A 19,037-nucleotide genomic window follows, 5' to 3' on the forward strand; every position below is an offset into this window, starting at 1 on the left:
CCTGAACAGGAGGGGGACTAATATCCTAGTGGGAAGATGTGTAGTGAGGGGAGGCTGCTGATAGGGCAAAATGGCAGTCAACAGGATGAGTTGCAACGTAAAAGGTGGACAGAATCAAGGAGGGTGAATACAGGACTGAAGGTGTTGTATTTGAATGCGCACAGTATACGGAATAAGGTGGATGAACTTGCAGCACAGTTTCAGATTGGCAGGTATGATGTCGTGGGCATCACTGAATTATGGCTGAAAGAAGATTATAGCTGGGAGCTTAATGAAGGATACACATTATATCAAAAGGACAGACAGGAAGGCAGAGGGGGTGGTATTGCTCTGTTGGTAAAAGGTGAAATAAATCATTAGAAAGAGGTGACATAGGGTCAGAAGGTGGTGAATCATTGTGGATAGAGCTAAGGAATTGCAAGGTATAAAGACCCTGATGGGAGTTGTATACAGACCCTCAAACTGTGGTAAGGATGTGGTCTACAAATTACAATGAGAGATAGAAAATGTTTGTTAAAAGGGCAATTTAAGAATCTTCATGGGGGACTTCAATACGCAGGTAGATTGGGAAAATCAGGTTGGTGCTGGAATCAAGGTAGGGGAATTTCTAGAGTGCCTACGAGATGGCTTGTTAGAGCAGCTCGTGGTTGAGCCCACTAGGGGATCAGCTATTCTGGATTGGGTGTTGTGCAATGAAAGAGAATTGATTAGAGAACTTAAGGGCAGTGATCATAATATGATCAAATTCACCCTGAAATTTAAGAAGGAGAAGCTGAAGTCAGATGTATCAGTATTACAATGGATTAAAGGGAATTACAGAGGCATGAGAGAGGAGTTGGCCAGAATTAACTGGAAAAGAACACTGTCAGAGATGAAGGCAGAGTAGCAATGGCTGGAATTTCTGAAAGCAATTCGGAAGGCTCGGGATATATACATCCCAAAGAGGAAGAAGTACTCTAAAGGCAAGATGACACAACCATAGCTAACAAAAGAAGTCAAAGCCAACATGAAAGCCAAAGAAAGGGAATATAATGGAGCAAAAATTAATGGGAAGCTAGAGAATTGGAAAGCTTTTAAAAACCAACAGAAGGCAACCAAAAAAGTAATTAAGAATGTAAAGATGGAATATGAAAGTAAGCTAGCCAATAATATTAAAGAGGATACCAAAAGTTTCTTCAGATACATTTAAGTGTAAAAAGAGGCGAGAGTCGATATCAGACTGCTGGAAAGTGATGCTGAAGAGGTAGTAGTGGAGGAACTGAATAAGTATTTTGCATCAGTCTTCACTGTGGAAGACACTAGCAGTATGGTGGAAGCTCCAGGTGTCAGAGGGCATGAAGTGTGTGAAGTTACCATTACTAGAGAGAAAGTTCTTGGGCAACTGAAGGTTCTGAAAGTGGATAAGTCACCTGGACCAGATGGTATATACCCAGAGTTCTGAAAGAGGTGGCTGAAGAAATTGTGGAAGCTTTAGTAATGATCTTTCAAGAATCACTAGGTTCTGGAGTGGTTCCGAAAGACTGGAATATTGCAATGTCATGACACTCTTTAAGAAGGGAAGAGAGGCAGAAGAAAGGAATCTGTCAGCCAGTTAGTCTGACCTCAGTGGTTGGGAAGATGTTGAAGTCGATTATTAAGGATGAAGTCTCAGGGTACTTGGATGCTCTTCATAAAATGTGCCATAGTCAGCATGGTAAGGGAAAATCTTGCCTGTTCAAATCTATTGGAATTCTTTGATGAAATAACAAGCAGGATAGACAAAGGAGAATTGGTTGATGTTGTGTACTTACATTTTCAGAGGCGTTTGACAAAATGTCGCACATGAGGCTGCATAATAAATTATGATCTTGGTATTACAGGAAAGATTCTAGCATAGATAAAGCAGTGGCTGATTGGCAGGAGGCAAAGAGTGGTAATAAGGGGAGCCTTTTCTAGCTGGCTGCTGGTGACTGATGGTGTTTCACAGGGCTCTGTGTTCGGACTGATTCTTTTTACATTACAGGTAGTCCCCGAGTTACAAATGTCCGACTTACAGACAACTCGTACTTACGAACCGAGGAAGGAGACGCCGTCCGCCATTTTAAGTCAGATTGCGATGCCATCCGCCATTTTAAGTCGGATCGCAACGCTGTCCGCCATTTTAAGTCGTTGCCGTTGACACTGTGTTGAGTGTTTAACTTTGTATTTGGCTTAAACTTTTCTTAGTAAGATTCACCCTGAACCCCCCCCGTTCCAGTCGGCTGGTGGCGCAGTGAGATCAGCGAGTTCGATCCAGTGACAGACTGCTCCCGTGCCGGGTTGATATCGATCCGGTGACTCCCGTACCATCCGTGCCAGGTTGATGTCGAGCTCGCAACTCGACCTCGTTAAAAAAAAAACACTGCCACCTCCAGTTTAACTTCCCATGCGGAATATTGTGGAGGATCAAATACCCAAACCCAGCACAGCCCCCACTTGTCCCATTTAACCTGTCTCAGTGCGGTGGTCCTTAGGACCCAGCGGACCTCCGGAGCCAGCAGAGCTCGGGACCCGCCGCCCGCAGTGTTTCTGTTCCATCGATGGGAAGTGATCGCGATTGAAAATAAAGTGGAAATAATAAAGCGTTTGGAAAGAGGTGAAACGTCATCGGTCATTGGAAAAGCGTTAGGCTACAGTCGGTCAACGATCGGAACAATTTTAAAGGGTAACGGATAAAGTGAGAATAATGGAGCTTGTGAAGGGCCCTGCCCCGATGAAAGCTATAATTATTACTAAGCAATGCAGTGGTTTTATTATTGGAATGCATACGTTTCTTAAGTGTTTTATATGCATAGAAAGGTAAAATATATACTATATACTAAGACAAACATTTGACAAACTGACGCTAAATAATACCGATGTACTCGTTCTGACTTACGTACAAATCCGACTTACAGACGGACTCAGGAACGTAACTCGTACGTAACCCGGGGACTGCCTGTATATGTCAGTGATTTGGATGATGGAATTGATGGCTTTGTTGCGAAGTTTGCAGATGATATGAAGATAGGTGGAAGGCAGGTAGCTTTGAGGAAGTCATGGCTACTAAAGGACTTAGACAGATTAGGAGAATGGGCATAGAAATGGCAGATGGAATAATAGTGATAGGAAGTGTACAGTCATGCACTATGGCCAAGGAAACGAAAGGGTTGACTATTTTCTAAATGGAAAGAGAATACAAAAAACTGAGGCACAAAGGGACTTCGGAGTCTGAGTCTGTGGTGAGGAAGGCAAATGCAATGTTAGCATTCATTTCCAGAGGACTAAAATATAAAAGCATGGATGTAACGTTGAGACCTTATAAAGCACTGGTGAGTCCTCACTTGATGTATTGTGAGCAGTTTTAGGTCCCTTATAAAAGAAAGGATGTGCTGAAACTGGTTTTGGGTTCATAGGAGGTTCATGAAAATGATTCCAGGGTTGAATGGCTTGTCATACAAGAGCATTTGAGGGCTCTGGGCCTGTATTCACTGGAATTCAGAAGAATGAGGGGTGACCTCATTGAAACCTATCAAGTGGTGAAAGGTCTTGATAGAGTGGATATGGACAGGAAGCTTCCTATGGTGGAAGAGCCTAAGACTAGAGGACACAGCCTCAGAATAGAAGGCCTTCCTTTTAGAACAGAGATGAAGAGGAATTTCTTTAGCCTGAGGGTGGTGAATCTGTGGAATTCTTTGCCTCAAGCAACTGTGGAGGCTAGGTCTTTATGTATATTTAAGGCTGAGGTTGGTAGGTTCTTGATTTGTTAGGGCATGAAAGGACCTGGATTGAAGGCAATAGATTAATTAGGCTGAGAGGAAAAATGGATCAGCCATGATGAAATGGCGGAGCAGATTTGATGGGCCAAATGGCCTCATTTTGCTCCTATATTTTATGGTCATGGTCTTAATTAGTTCAGTGCAATATTGTTGAAGGGCTTGTTGTGCTGTGCAATGCACAAAATACTGTAGGTATGCAGCATGCCAGGCAGCATCTGTGGAGGGGAATGAACAGTTGATTGATCGGGCTGAGACCCTCATCAAGACCTAGCTCAAAACATCGACTATTTACTCCCCTCCATAGGTACTGCTGAGTTCCTCCAGCATTTTACTGAATGTGTGTTGCTCTGTATTTCCAGCATATGCAGAATCTCTTGTGTTTCTGTCCTGTTCTGTACTGTACTATAAATTGTGTGTTCTGGTTCCCTTTGGTTGAGTAAGGCTTGTCTAAGATTTCCTTCACCAGAAACCAAAGCTCTCACAGAAATGGCCCTTTTATGGAGCAGCATCCAATCCGTCTCCAGATATTTTTCAAGGTCAGGAGTCAGAGTGAGAAGCCTGTGACCTTTTACATCCATCCAAGCTAAGCTTTCTTCCTGCTGATGCCATTGGGAAGGACAGATGCCTTAGATCCCACAGCTTCATATTTGGGAGCAGTTATTACCCAACAACCATCAGGCTCCAGAACCAGTGTGGATAACTTCACTCACCACAACAATGAACTGACTCCACAATGTACAGATTCACTTTCAAGGACTCTATAACTCATGTTCTAAATATCAAACACAAGGAAATGATGCTGCCTGGCCTGCTGTGTTTCACCAGCATTTTGTGTGTGTTGATGTTCTAAATATTTTTTTATTATTATTATTGTATTTGCACATTGGTTGCTTGTCCATCTTTCTTTGTGGGTATAGTTTGAATTTTTATGGTATTTATCCTGAGCACTATACAATTGAATCTGTCCAGAGCAGCCTTTAATCACTGATTTCTTTTCTCCTCAGATTCCCAAATGAAATTCAGTCAGGGTTGCTGGAAGTCATCGCTCCCTCAGTGAACTACTACCCTGACTTCTCCCATCTGAAGGAAACATTCGGTGATCCCAAGGAAAGAGTCAGGTAAATTCAACCGAATGCACTGAGAAGTTGTACATGTTTGTGTTGCCGTTCTGTTGCTCACATGAAAAATGCACCCTGATTTTCAATAATCTGAAAGTGAATAAGCATTGATTTCTCTTCAAATCCATTACATAGCATTCAAATTCAGACCAATAAATAGTATAGCTAATAAACTTTGCAAGGCCTCAGGCAGGAATTTTAATGAAACTTAAATCCATTTGATTGAAGCTGTAAGAAGTTTCGTTTGATGGTTTGGTAATTTTACTTCAAGAGCAGTAAGAAAGTAAATTATTAAGGAGGAGAAATAGTTTAGTTATGTCATGTTTTTCATGTACTTAGTGTCCAATGTGGTTCACAGCCAGAGCATTTTTATGAACTGTAGACAGTGTTCATGAAGACAGGCAGAACTCGTTTCTAAAGTTAAAGATTCTTATAACAACAGAAATAAACATCAGTGCTGGTGTCTTTTAAATTGATGATTCATTAGACTATAAGACATATGAGCAGAATGAGGCCACTCAGCCCATTGAATCTGAAGTTTCATTCAATTGTGTTTGATTTATTACCCCTCTCAACTCCATTCTTCTGCCATTCTCCCTGTAACCTTTGATGCCCTGCCTGATCAAGAACTATCAACCTCCACTTTAAATATAGTCAATGACTTGGCCTCCAGAGCCATCTGTGACAATGAATTCCACAGATTCACCACGCTCTAGCTACAGAAATTCCTCCTCGTCTCTGTTCTAAATAGCCGTCCCTGAGGCTGTGCTAGTCTCCCCAACTTTAACACACATTCTCTCTACATTCACTCTATCAATATTCAATGCGATCCCCCCCCCCCCCCCCCCATTCTTCTAAACTCCAGTGAGTACAATAACCCTTTCATTCCTGGGATCTTTTTTGTGAAACTGCTCTGGACACACTCCAATGCCAGCACTGATTCCACTTCGATATGAATGAGATTTAACTTAAGCAAGGCATGACACAATTCTAACAATCCAACGTTGAAATGCAACAGATTTACTAGTAAGTTTAGCTTTAAGGTTAGAATTAGCTTAGTTTGTCATGTGTCTGTCAAAACGTACAGTGAAATGCAAAGTTTGCGTGAACGACCAACACTATCCGAGGATGTACTGGGGCAGCCCGCAAGTGTCGTAATGCTTCCTGCACCAACGTAGCATGTCCACAACTTACTAACCCTAACCCATATACACCTTTAGAATACAGGAGGAAACCGATGTGGTTACAGGGGGAGCCCATGGGGATAGCCCTGTCCATCAGGGGTTCAGCCCCCCCCACTACTGAGCATATCTACATGGAAAGCAGCGTCCATTATCAGGGATCCCCATTATCCAGGCCATGCTCTCTTCTTGCTGCTGAAAGTCCAGGAGCCTCAGAACTCTCACTGCCAGGTTCAGGAATATTTATTACCTCTCAACCATCAGGCTGCTGAACCAGAGGGGATAACTTCACTCAACCTCACTTGCCTCATCACTGAACTGTTCCCCACAACCTATGGACTTACTTTTAAGGACTCTTCATCTCATGTTTTTGATATGTATTGCTTATGTATTATTATTTATTTTTTCTCAGCTCAAGCTGGTAAAACCTGAGTTACGGGCATAGCCAAACATGCTCAGTTGTCAATTGCTAGGAATTTTCGGACTATTGTAGTGGTGTATAGTATTGTAGCTTTCTGAAGATTTATGTAGATATTGTTGTGTAGGCTTAATTGTTTAATGCTATTGTTGGCATAATGTCGACAACAACATTGTGGGCTGGAGGGCCTGTAATGTGCTGTAAATTTCTATGTACAGTGAATTTGGGATGATACCGGTTATAGATATTACTATTGGACAATGTATATCCTGTTCATGTTCCAAAGGCTTTTTATTTCCTCTTTTAATTCAGCGTATTTCTTGTGTTTTTTACTTACTGATTTCTGCATGTTATGTGTTTGGAATAGTTATATCTATTAAGTAAGTTGTTCATGCTTGTTTTCCTGTAATAGTATAACTGGACAGTTATTATGGATTGTCCTATCTGTAATAACTGATCAGTCATAATATAATATGTGGTATTCTGACTCTAAAACTGGATCAGGCTTGTATTTATAGTTATTGTTGTTGTTGTTGTTGTTGTCGTCATCGTCTTTTGCACACTGGTCACCCAAGCTGCTGGTGCGATCTTTTATTGATTCAGTTATGGTTGTTGGATTTATTGAGTATGCTCACAAGAACAGTAAATCTCAGGGTTGTATATGGTGATATATATGTACTTTAATAATAGATTTACTTTGAACTTCGACTGTCCAAACTCCTTACAAGACAGTAGTAGGAATTGAACCCAGCTCACTGGCACGACCAAGAGTAAAACGCAAAAGACAAAAGAAACTGTAGTATTGAGAGTAGCAAGCAAACTGCTGAAGGAAGTCTGATTAATGGACTTGTCCAGAAACAACAACTGTTTATTCCCCTCCCTAGATGCTGACTGACTTGCTGAGTTCCTCCAGTATTTTGTGTATGCTGCCCTGCATTCCCAGCATCTGCAGTGGCTCTTGTGTTGATATTTATGCTGCAGGAAGTCAGCTGGTCTTGTCATATCTGTGTGGGGAGAGGATTTGATGACTTTTCTGGGGGGCAAAACCTTGCATCAGATCTTGTGGTGGAGGGGGAGTATTGTGAAGAATCATGGGCAGATTGAGTTGGATAGGGTAGGCAGAGGGCTGGAGTTGGTGTGGGTGTGAGCAGGTGGATGGCAGATAGAGGCAGACAAAGCCGAGGGCAGATGGAGTTGAAACACGGAATGCCAGAGTGCTTGAAGTGGTCATCTTCTGCTATGGGAGACTGAAGAGTCAGTTCCTCGTGCCTGTTTACTGAGCCTGCTGGATTTTAATGCCCTTGTTTACTGGTGCAGCAGCTGGACTGCAGTCACCTTCCCATCTTTATCACAAATTCTACCATTTCTTAAAAACTTTAGGTGGTCAGCTGTCTCTTTTCTAACCTCATCCATTCTCTCATACATAGTAGATCAAATCTGCAAACACTCACGTTGATAGGGTTGCTAAGAAGCTGTATGGTATGTTGGTCTTCATTATGCAGGAGACTGAGCTCTATATCCCTGATTAGATCGCACTTGGAGTACCATGTTTATTTCTGGTTGCCTCATTATATTATGGATTCAGAAGCTTCAGAGAGGGTGCTGAGGAGGTTTATCAGGATGCTGCCTGGATTAGAGAGCATGTCTATTGAGGATAGGTTGAGCGAGCTAGGCCTTTTCTCTTCAGAGTGAAGGAGGATGGGAGGTGCAAACTAAATTTATTATCAAAGTACCTACATGTCACCATATACAACCTTGAGATTCATTTCTTACAGGCAGTCACAGTAAATACCAGAAACACGATAGAATCAATGAAGAACTGCTCCCAACAGGTCGGAGAACAACCAGTGTGCAAAAAACAAAAAACTGTGCAAATACAAAGAGAAAGAGGGAGGGAGGAATGAATGAATGTATAAATAAGCAAGCAAGCAATTAATGTTGAGAACGAAATGAAGAGTCCATGAAAGTGAGTTCATACAGTGCCTATAAAATGTATTTACCCGCCCCTGGAAGTTTTCATGTTTTATTGTTTTACAACATTGAATCAGAGAAGAATTAAGTTGGCTTTTTGTTGACACTGATCAACAGAGAAAGATTATTTCATGTCAAAGTGAAAACAGATCTCTACAAAGTGAAAACACGAGGAAATCTGCAGATGCTGGAAATTCAAACAATAACACACACAAAATGCTGGTGGAACACAGCAGGCCAGGCAGCATCTATAGGAAGAAGCGCTGTCGATGTTTCGGGCCGAGACCCTTCGTCAGGACTAACCAAAAGGAAAGATAGTAAGAGATTTGAAAGTAGTGGGGGGAAGGGCAAATGCGAAATGATAGAAGACCGGAGGGGGTGGGATGAAGCTAAGAGCTGGAAAGGTGATTGGCGAAAGTGATAACGAGCTGGAGAAGGGAAAGGATAATCTTCCTCTCACCCCAACCCTTCCCTCTCCACTGACACTACCAGCCTCCCTCCCCCCTCTGATCCCATCTCTCATCCGTGCCGGGTCTTTACCATTCCCTCCGACCTTCAACTCTCTGAGGCAGAGCGCTCTGTCCTCAGTAAGGGCCTCAGCTTTGTCCCCCTTCACCCACACCTCAGCGAGTTCCGCGTACGCCATGACACTGAACTGAACTCTTCTTCCGCCGTCTCCGAGCTTACTTCTTTGACAAGGACTCTCCAACCCCCACCAATGACCCCTTCTCCCGTCTTCAACCCTCCTCCTCTTCATGGACACCCCCTGTAACGTTCTCGCTCGGGTGTGAAGTAACGCCGAGGTAAACGTCGAGATAAACCAGAATCAATGCAAACGAGACCGCAGTAAGATTAACCATTTACTGTTCACTCTTCACATTAACGCATGGTGAAAACTGTTGAAAAACAATACAGGATTGGTACAGTGTTTGTTCCCTTCTAAATATCACATTTACATTGTGAATACTTGCAAAGGTAAAACTACAATAACTACATTACATTAAAGTGCAGCATACAGTCAGAATCTAGCTGCTCCATTGGCTGCTTTAGATACACTTCAATACAAACTATCCCGACTCTTTAACTGACGAAAAGGTAAACCTTACCGACCGTCGTTACTTTTAACAGAATCGGCGTTAACATTCTAACTCAAAATACCGATTATCTAATGACTTACAGCGTTGCTTTCACTGTGTCTTTGGTGCATAGAGAGACCCTAGTCAGCGTTATGGTGGCACATGTGAGTGACCCCCACCCTTGCGTGAATCTCAAACCGGTAATTCCCCACAAGACGCGGCGAACCCGGATGTGACGTCATCGCAGCCGCGATGTATTACAGACAAATCAATTGATTTAAACAATCCTAACTTTAACTAAAAAAATGCTAACAAATTACTACGCGAAAATATTATAAACTAAATAACTGCCATAAAGGCAGCACACTCCCCGCTTGGCCTTCGTAAGGTCACAATGAACATAATACAAACTTCAGTCTCTAAATCAGTCATTAGGTAGAAGTAGAATGACTTCTGTAACAGGCCTTTGGTAAATTTTCCCATCGCCTTGGTCGGTAGTTTTCAACTCGACTTTCCTGACATGTCCATCCCTACTAGGGAATGTGGCAGTGATTCTGGCCATTGGCCAGCAGTTGCCGGCGATTTGCTTGTCCTTGAGCAGAACTAAATCTCCAACTTGAAGGTTCCTTCTCCATTGCTTTGTGTACAGGTCCTTATCGGAGAAGTCCCCTGGTGGAGGGGCAGCTCCTGCCTTCTGCGTAAGGAGCATTGATGGCGACAGTATGAAGGGGTTTTCCGGGTCAGAAGACATGGGTAGGAGTGGTCGTGCATTCATAATGGCTGTGACCTCTGCCATTGGTGTGCCCAGTACCTCGTGGGTCGATCGGATGCTTTGCTGCATCTCAGGTCTCCTTTCCGTGGTTTTTTGCAAGGGCGTGAACCGCTTGACTGCCTGCTCTTTGTTGTTTGGCGAGCACTGGCGTGATTCTCTGAAAGGTAGTGGGGCGACCCCACTATTTGCTTTGTCTCTGAAGACCTTGGTGTCCTCCGTTTTTAAGATGATGGCGTCTTGAGCCGATGGAGCAAGTTTATTATCGTGCTCCTTATGAGCAAAGACAGACTGACCCAGCGTCTCGTCAGTTACTTTGCGCTTGTTAAAGCCTTGTGGTGCTTCCTGGACCTATGAGGCTAGGATCGATTCGCTTCTTCGCCTCCTTGCACACGAACCTGGTGAAATACTCGAAGGGAGGGAATTGACCTTCGTGTTCTTCCTTGTAATCTGAGGCAACGGACAACCACCTGTCCTGCAGCCCAAATGGAAGTTTGTCCACGAGTTGTCTAATCCCGGTTGGAGTGTCTAGGTATACTAGACCAGCTGAGTGGCCATCTTCTTTGGCGCCTTGAATCTCCATGAGTAAATCTCCAAATTCTCTTAGCTTGGTGTGGTCCTTGGCTGACACCTTAGGAAAATTTCCCAAGCGTTGGCATAGCGCCGCCTCAATAATTTAGGGGGCTCCGTAGCCCTCCTGAAGTCTCTCCCATGCTTTCTTCAATGCTAGCTCAGGTTTGTTGATGTACACTGAACGCATGCGTCTCACCTGTTCGCATGATTCTTTTCCCAGCCATTTTGCCATAAGATCCAACTCCTGGGTTGCTCTGAGCTGGACTCCGTCGATAGCGTTGGTGAAAGTGGAGTACCATGCACGGTAATTTTCAGGTTTATCGTCGAACTGGTATAGTCCTGAAGTGACGAGATCCCGTCGTGCGAAATACCGTGCTACGGATTCGTCTGCAAGTGGTGTGCGGGCTGAGGGAACATGTCCACAGGTACACGACTGAGGGCGTACATCTGTTATGGAATTTGCTGGTCTGGACTCAGTCTTTGCCTCTCTTCTCCCCAAATCCGGTAAGTTCGGTGTCGAGAAGTACTTGTCGTGAGCCCTTGCATTCCTGGGTTCATCGCGGAGTTGCGAGGGTAAATTATCTTCCTCGGATGGACGTGATGCCGTCGGGCCTCTCCAAGACTCCTCATGAAGTGGGACGTTATCGAATAAGTAAGGAGAGGAAGAAAGAGTCTTCCATTCCATTTGAGATTGGACATAGTCCCTTGTACGTTCCAATCCGATCTTTTCTGAGGTAGATTTTCCGTCCTTCGGATCATGCATTTCTTCGGCGTCTTCTATTAACTCTGCTTCCACCTCGGCAGCTGCTGCTTCTCGTTCTAGCTTCAGCGCTTCTAACCGTGCCTCTACCCTTTTCCTTTCCAATTCGTTTTCGGCTTCTCTGGCAGCCGCTTCCTTCTGGTTTTCGGCTTCTCTGGCAGCCGCTTCGGCTTCTCTGGCAGCCTTTTCCTTCTGGTTTTTGGCTTCTCTGGCAGCCACTTCCTTCTGGTTTTCGGCTTCTCTGGCAGCCTTTTCCTTCTGGTTTTCGGCTTCTCTGGCAGCCGCTTTCATCTTTACTTCTAATTCTTCTTTGGCAAAGCGCGCTCGCACCTTGGCGGCTTCTGCTTTCGCTCTTGCTTGGGTGGCCTTACTTGATGCCCTACTGCCCCTGTCGCAGGATGACGATGACTTTGACAACGACTTGATGCTGGATCGGGTTGACATGGCTGCACTTTAAACACCTGATAATGCCGCTTTTTCACTGTAACGTTTACCTCGGCGTTACTTCACACCCGAGCGAGAACGTTACACCCCCGCTCTGGTCTTCTACCTGCTCTGGATCTCTTTATTGCTAATTGCCGACGGGACATCAACCGTCTCGACTTCACTGCACCCTGTTCCAATTCCAACCTCACTCCTTCCGAACGCTCTGCTCTCCGCTCCCTCTGCACCAATCCCAACCTCACTATAAAACCTGCTGATAAAAGGGGGGAGCTGTTGTCTGGCGTACTGACCTCTACCTGGCCAAGGCACAGCGACAACTCTCTGATACTTCCTCTTATTTACCCTTTGATCATGACCCCACTAAGGAGCACCAGGCCATTGTCTCCTATACCATCACCAGCCTTATCAGCTCTGGGGATCTCCCATCCACTGCCACCAACCTCATAGTTCCCACACCCCGCACTTCCCGTTTCTACCTGCTACCCAACATCCACAAACCTGCCTATCCAGGTAGACCTATTGTCTCAGCTTGCTCCTGCCCCACTGAACTCATTTCTGCATACCTTGACACTGTCTTATCCCCCCTTGTTCAATCTCTTCCCACCTATGTTCGTGACACTTGTCATGCTTTGAATTTTTTTAATGATTTTAAGTTCCCTGGCCCCTACTGTCTTATTTTCACCATGAACGTCCAGTCCCTATATACCTCCATCCCCCACTGAGATGGTCTTGAAGCTTTTAGCTTCTTTTTGGATTCCAGACCTAACCAATTCCCCTCTTCCACCACTCTCCTCCGTCTAGCGGAATTAAGTTCTTACTCTCAATAATTTCTCCTTTGGCTCTTCCCACCTCCTCCAAACCAAGGATGTAGCCATGGGCACCCATATGAGTCCCAGTTTTGCCTGCCTTTTTGTTGGCTTTGTGGAACAGTCCATGTTCCAAGTCTATATGGGTATCCATCCCCCTCTTTTCCTTCGCTACATCAACGAATGCATTGGCGCTGCCTCCTGCACGCATGCTGAGCTCGTCAACTTCATTAACTTTGCCTCCAACTTTCATCCTGCCCTCAAATTTACCTGGTCCATTTCCGACACCTCCCCTTTCTTGATCTTTCTGTCTCCATCTCTGGAGACGGCTTATCTACTGATATCTACTATAAGCCTACAGACTCTCACAGCTACCTGGACTATTCCTCTTCCCACCCTGTCTCTTGCAAAAATGCTATCCCCTTCTCACAATTCCTCCGTCTCCGCCGCATCTGCTCTCAGGATGAGGCTTTTCATTCCAGGACAAAGGAGATGTCTTCCTTTTTTAAACAAAGGGGCTTCCCTTCTTCCACCATCAATGCTCTCAAACGCATCTCTCCCATTTCCCGCACATCTGCCCTCATCCCATCCACCCACCACCCCACTCGGGATAGGGTTCCCTTGTCCTCACTTACCACCCCACCAGCCTCCAGGTCCAACATATAATACTCTGTAACTTCTGCCACCTCCAATGGGATCCCACTACCAAGCACATCTTTCCCTCCCCCCCTCTTTCTGCTTTCCGCAGGGATCGCTCCCTACGCGACTCCCTTGTCCACTCGTCCCCCCCATCCCTTCCCACCGATCTCCCTCCTGGCACTTATCCTTGTAAGTGGAACAAGTGCTACACCTGCCCTTACACTTCCTCCCTCACCACCATTCAAGGCCCCAGACAGTCCTTCCAGGTGAGGTGACACTTCACTTGTGAGTCGGCTGGTGTGGTATAGTGCGTCCAATGCTCCCAGTGTGGCCTTTTATATATTGGTGAGACCGGACACAGACTGGGAGACCGTTTTGCTGAACACCTACGCTCGGTCCGCCAGAGAAAGCTGGATCTCCCAGTGGCCACACATTTTAATTCCACGTCCCATTCCCATTCTGATATGTCTATCCATGGCCTCCTCTACTGTCAAAATGAATCCAAACTCAGGTTGGAGGAACAACACCTTATATACTGGCTGGGTAGCCTCCAACCTGATGGCATGAACATTGACTTCTCTAACTTCTGTTAATGCCCCTCCTCCCCTTCTTACCCCATCCCTGACATATTTAGTTGTTTGCCTGTTCTCCATCTCCCTCTAGTGCTCTCCCCCCTCCTCCTTTCTTTCTCCTGAGGCCTCCCGTCCCATGATCCTTTCCCTTCTCCAGCTCTGTATCACTTTTGCCAATCACCTTTCCAGCTCTCAGCTTCATCCCACCCCCTCCGGTCTTCTCCTATCATTTTGCATTTCCCCCTCCCCCCACTACTTTCAAATCTCTTAATATCTTTCCTTTCGGTTAGTCCTGACGAAGGGTCTCGGCCCGAAACATTGATAGTGTTTCTCCTTATAGATGCTGCCTGGCCTGCTGTGTTCCACCAGCATTTTGTGTGTGTTGTTGTTCTCTACAAAGTGATCTAAATTAATTACGAATATAAAACACAAAATAATTGATTGCATAAGTATTCATCCCCTTCAAGCTAGTAATTAGTTGATGCACCTTTGGCAGCAAATACAGCCTGGAGTCTGTGTGGATACGTCTCAATCAGCTTTGCACATCTGGACATAGAACATAGAAATGTACACCACATTACAGGCCCTTCAGCCCACAGTATTTGCCAACCATGTAACCTACTCTAGAAACTACCTAGAATTTCTCTACCACATAGCCCTCTATCTTCTCCCAGAACTCCTCCCGAATTGCAGTTCTCTTGCAGGCTGCATCAGGTTTTCCTTCAGAATTTCCTGATTTCTCTGTATTTTGCTGCATTCATTTTACCCTCTACCTTCACTAGCCTTCCCGGGCCTGCTGCAGCGAAGCATCCCCACAGCGTGATGCAGCCACCACCATGCTTCACAGTAGTGATGGTGTGCAGTGTTTGGCTTACACCAAATATAGTGTTTAGTCTGATGGCCACAAAGCTCAATTTTGATTTCATCACGCCATAGAACCTTCTTCCAGCTGACTTCAGAGTCTCGAGGCCTCCCATCCCATGATCCTTTCCCTTCTCCAGCTCTGTATCACTTTCGCCAATCACCTTTCCAGCTCTTAGCTTCATCCCACCCCCTCCGGTCTTCTATCATTTCGCATTTCCCCCTCCCCCCACTACTTTCAAATCTCTTACTATCTTTCCTTTCGGTTAGTCCTGACGAAGGGTCTCGGCCCGAAACATCGACAGCGCTTCTCACTATAGATGCTGCCTGGCCTGCTGTGTTCCACCAGCATTTTGTGTGTGTTGTTGTTCAGAGTCTCACACATGCCTTCTGGCAAACTCTAGCCGAGATTTCATGTGAGTTTTTTTCAACAGTGCCACTCTTCGATAAAGCTGCGACTGGTGAAGCTCCCGGGCACCAGTTGTTGTATGTGCAGTCTCTTCCACCTCAGCCACTGAAGCTTGTAACTCTTTTGTACAAGTCTCTTGGTGGCCTCCCTCACTAGTCCCCTTCTTGCACGGTCACTCAGTTTTTGAGGACGGCCTGCTCTAGGCAGATTTATAGCTGTGCCATATTCTCTCCAGTTCTTGGTGATTGACTTAACTGTACTCCAAGAGATATTCAGTAACTTGGAAATTTTCTTATATTCATCTCCTGACTTGTGCTTTCCATTAACGTTTTCATGGAGTTGCTTGGCATACTCTTTTTGTCTTCATGGTGTAGTTTTTGCCAGGATACTGACTCACCAGCAGTTGGACCTTCCAGATTGATTGTATTTTTACTACAATCAATTGAAACACCTTGACTGCACATGGTGATCTTCATTTAACTAATTAACCTATTTGCTGCTTCAGTGATGATTTGGTGTGTCATATTAAAGGGGGTGAATACTTAAACAATCAATTATTTTGTGTTTTATATTTGTAATTAATTTAGCTAATTTTGTAGAGATATATTTTCACTTTAATACTAAAGAGTTTTTTCTGTTGATCATTGTCAAAAATGCCAAATTGTGACTCAATGTTGTGAAACAATAAAACATGAAAACTTCCAAGGGGGGGTTGAATACTTTTTATGGACTGTAAGCTGTGGGAACAGTTCAGTGATGGGGCGAGTGAAATTAAGTAAAGTTATACCCTTTGGTTCAGGAGCCTGATGATTGAGGGGTAATAACTGTTCCTGAACCTGGTAGTGAGGGCCCTGAGGCTCCTGTACCCTCTTCCTGAGTGCAGCAATGAGAAGAGAGCATGGCATGATAGAGGTGTACAAGATGATGAGAAGATGGTGGACAGCCAAAACCTTTCTCACAGGATGGAAGTGTCTAATATGTAAGGATATAATTTTAAGGTGATTGGAAGAAGGAATCGGGGATGTCAGAGGTAGATTTTATTTTTACACAGAAAGTGGTGGATGTGTGGAACGTCCTGCCAGGGGTGGTAGTAGAGGCAGATGCATTAGGGACATTTAAGAAACTCTTAGATAGGGACACGGATGAACAAAAATGGAGGGAAGGGTTAGATTAATCTTAGAGTAAGTTAAAGGATATGCATAACATTGTAGTATGGAGTTTGAGTGTAAGAAAGATTGTATTCGCAATGAAACATCAATGGAATTAAAAAGGAGGAAGCTGTTTTTGGAGGCAATCAGATTAATAGTACTTTGAAGTAATTTCCCAAGAGCTGGGGGAGGATGAGATTTCTTTTCTCACACAGTAAGTGTTGTGATATCCTGCCTAGCAGATGGGCTGGAAAGCACTCAAAGTAGAATTGAATAAGTTGTTGAGAGAGGAAGGTGCAAGTTGATGAAAAGTAGGGGGTATGAAACTGATGAGATTTTCGAAGAGTTAGCACAGACTCTTGGCAAAATGGCTTCCTCCTGTGGTGAAAGACTCTGATTCTATTTATTTATGTGGAGATGAGGGGGGAACAGGCCCTTACGGCCCTTCGAGTTGCACTGCCCAGCACTTAACAGAGAACACTTTACAATGACCAACTAAGCTACTAACCAGTATGTCTTTGGACTGTGGTAGGAAACCATAGCACCCAGAGGAAACCTACGCAGACGTAGGAAGAACGTACAAACTTTCTTACAGAGGACACTGGTGTTGAACTCAGAATGCCGATGTTCAGAGCTGTAATAGTGCTGTGCCAACCATTGTGCTACCATAGTGTCACACGTGATCACCACTCAGCATAGGCCCGTGATTATTCCTTTCTGCTTAGATTCACTTTCCCACTGTGGTGTAGGATGCTTGCACATCAGTTCACACATACTTTTGAACACTTTTACTAGAAAGTGTTTCCTTCATGCAGAGAAGCAAGACCCCTCTGAAATCTAAAGAAATATATACTTGGCTGGCATCGTAACTTTGCAATTACAAACCTACCTGACAAGCCTACTGCAATTCTTTGAAGAAATTACAAGCAGGGTAGACAAAGGAGATGCAGTAGACATGGTGTACTTGGATTTTTCAGATGGCCTTTGACAAGGTGCCGCACATGAGGCTGCTTATCGAGGTAAGAACCCATGGAATTACAGGAAAGTTACCAGCATGGGTGGAGCATTGGTTGATTGGCAGAAAACAGAGAGTTGGAATAAAGGGATCCTATTCTGGCTGGCTGCCAGTTACCAGTGGTGGTACACAGGGGTCGATGTTGGGACCGCTGTTTTTGTCAATGATTTGGACTGCAGTATTAATGGATTTGTGGCTAAATTTGCCGATTATACAAAGATAGGTGGAGGAGCGGTTAGTGTTGAGGAAACAGAGAGCCTGCAGAGAGACTTAGATAGTTTAGGGGAATGGGCATAGAAGTGGCAAATGAAATACAATGTTGGAAAGTGAATGGTCATGCACTTTGGTGAAAGAAATAAATGGGCAAACTATTATTTAGATGGGGAGAGGATTCAAAATGCAGAGATGCAAAGTGCCTTGGGAATCCTTGTGTAGGATACCCTAAAGGTTAACCTCCAGGTTGAGTCAGTTGTGAAGAAGGTGAATGCAATGTTGGGATTCATTTCTAGAGGTATAGAATATAAGAGCAGGGATGTGATGTTGAGGCTTTATAAGGCACTTGTGAGACCACACTTGGAGTATTGTGTGCAGTTTTGGGTTCATTTTAGAAAGGATATACAGGTAGTCCCCGAGTTACGAACATCCAACTTATGGACAACTCGTACTTACGAACCGAGGAAGGAGAACACCGTCCACCATTTAAAGTCAGATCGCGACGCCGTCCGCCATTTTAAGTTGTTGAGTTGACGCTGTGTTGAGTGTTTAACTTTGTATTTGGCTTAAATTTTTCTTAGTAAGATTCACCCTAACCCCGCCCCCGTTCTGGTCGGTTGGTGGCGCAGTGAGATCAGCGCCAGGCTGGAGAATGGAGGTTCCCGACTTTGATCCCGTGCTGGGTTGATGTCGATCCAGTGACTCCCGTACCAGCCCTGCTGGGTTGATGTCGATCCAGTGACTCCCGTACCAGCCCTGCTGGGTTGATGTCGATCCAGTGACTCCCGTACCAGCCCTGCTGGGTTGATGTCGAGCTCGCAACTCAACCTCATAAAAAAAAAACACTGCCACCTCCAGTTTAAGTTCCCATGCGGAATATTGTGGAGGATCAAATACCCAAATCCAGCACAGCCGCCACTTGTCCCATTTAGCCTGTCTCAGTGCGGTGGAGTTTAGGACCTGGGGAATTCTGTGTGGTGGTCCTTAGGACCCACTGCAGCTCGGGACCCGCCGCCCGCAGTGTTTCTGTTCCATTGACGGGAAGTGATCGCGATTGAAAATAAAGTGGAAATAATAAAGCATTTGGAAAGAGGTGAAACGTCATCGGTCATTGGAAAAGCGTTAGGCTACAGTCGGTCAACGATTGGAACAATTTTAAAGGATAAAGTGAGAATAATGGAGCGTGTGAAAGGCCCTGCCCCAATGAAAGCTACAATTATTACTAAGCAACGCAGTGGTTTAATTATTGGAATACATGCATTTCTTAAGTGTTTTATATGCATAGAAA

The 19,037-nt window shown here is 44.6% G+C and overlaps 1 protein-coding gene across 1 annotated transcript in view; it reads left to right on the forward strand.

The window, feature by feature from the left end:
* The window catches only part of mgat4b (alpha-1,3-mannosyl-glycoprotein 4-beta-N-acetylglucosaminyltransferase B), a 275,855-nt gene that overhangs the window by 161,178 nt on the left and 95,640 nt on the right, over positions 1–19,037 (forward strand). Inside the window, exon 6 of the mRNA XM_073067080.1 lies at positions 4,781–4,894. Within this exon, the coding sequence (XP_072923181.1) occupies positions 4,781–4,894 (114 nt within the window). The remainder of the gene's footprint in view (positions 1–4,780; positions 4,895–19,037) is intronic.

Source organism: Hemitrygon akajei, chromosome 15, assembly GCF_048418815.1.
Source record: "Hemitrygon akajei chromosome 15, sHemAka1.3, whole genome shotgun sequence".
Classification (NCBI taxonomy): Eukaryota; Metazoa; Chordata; class Chondrichthyes; order Myliobatiformes; family Dasyatidae; genus Hemitrygon; species Hemitrygon akajei.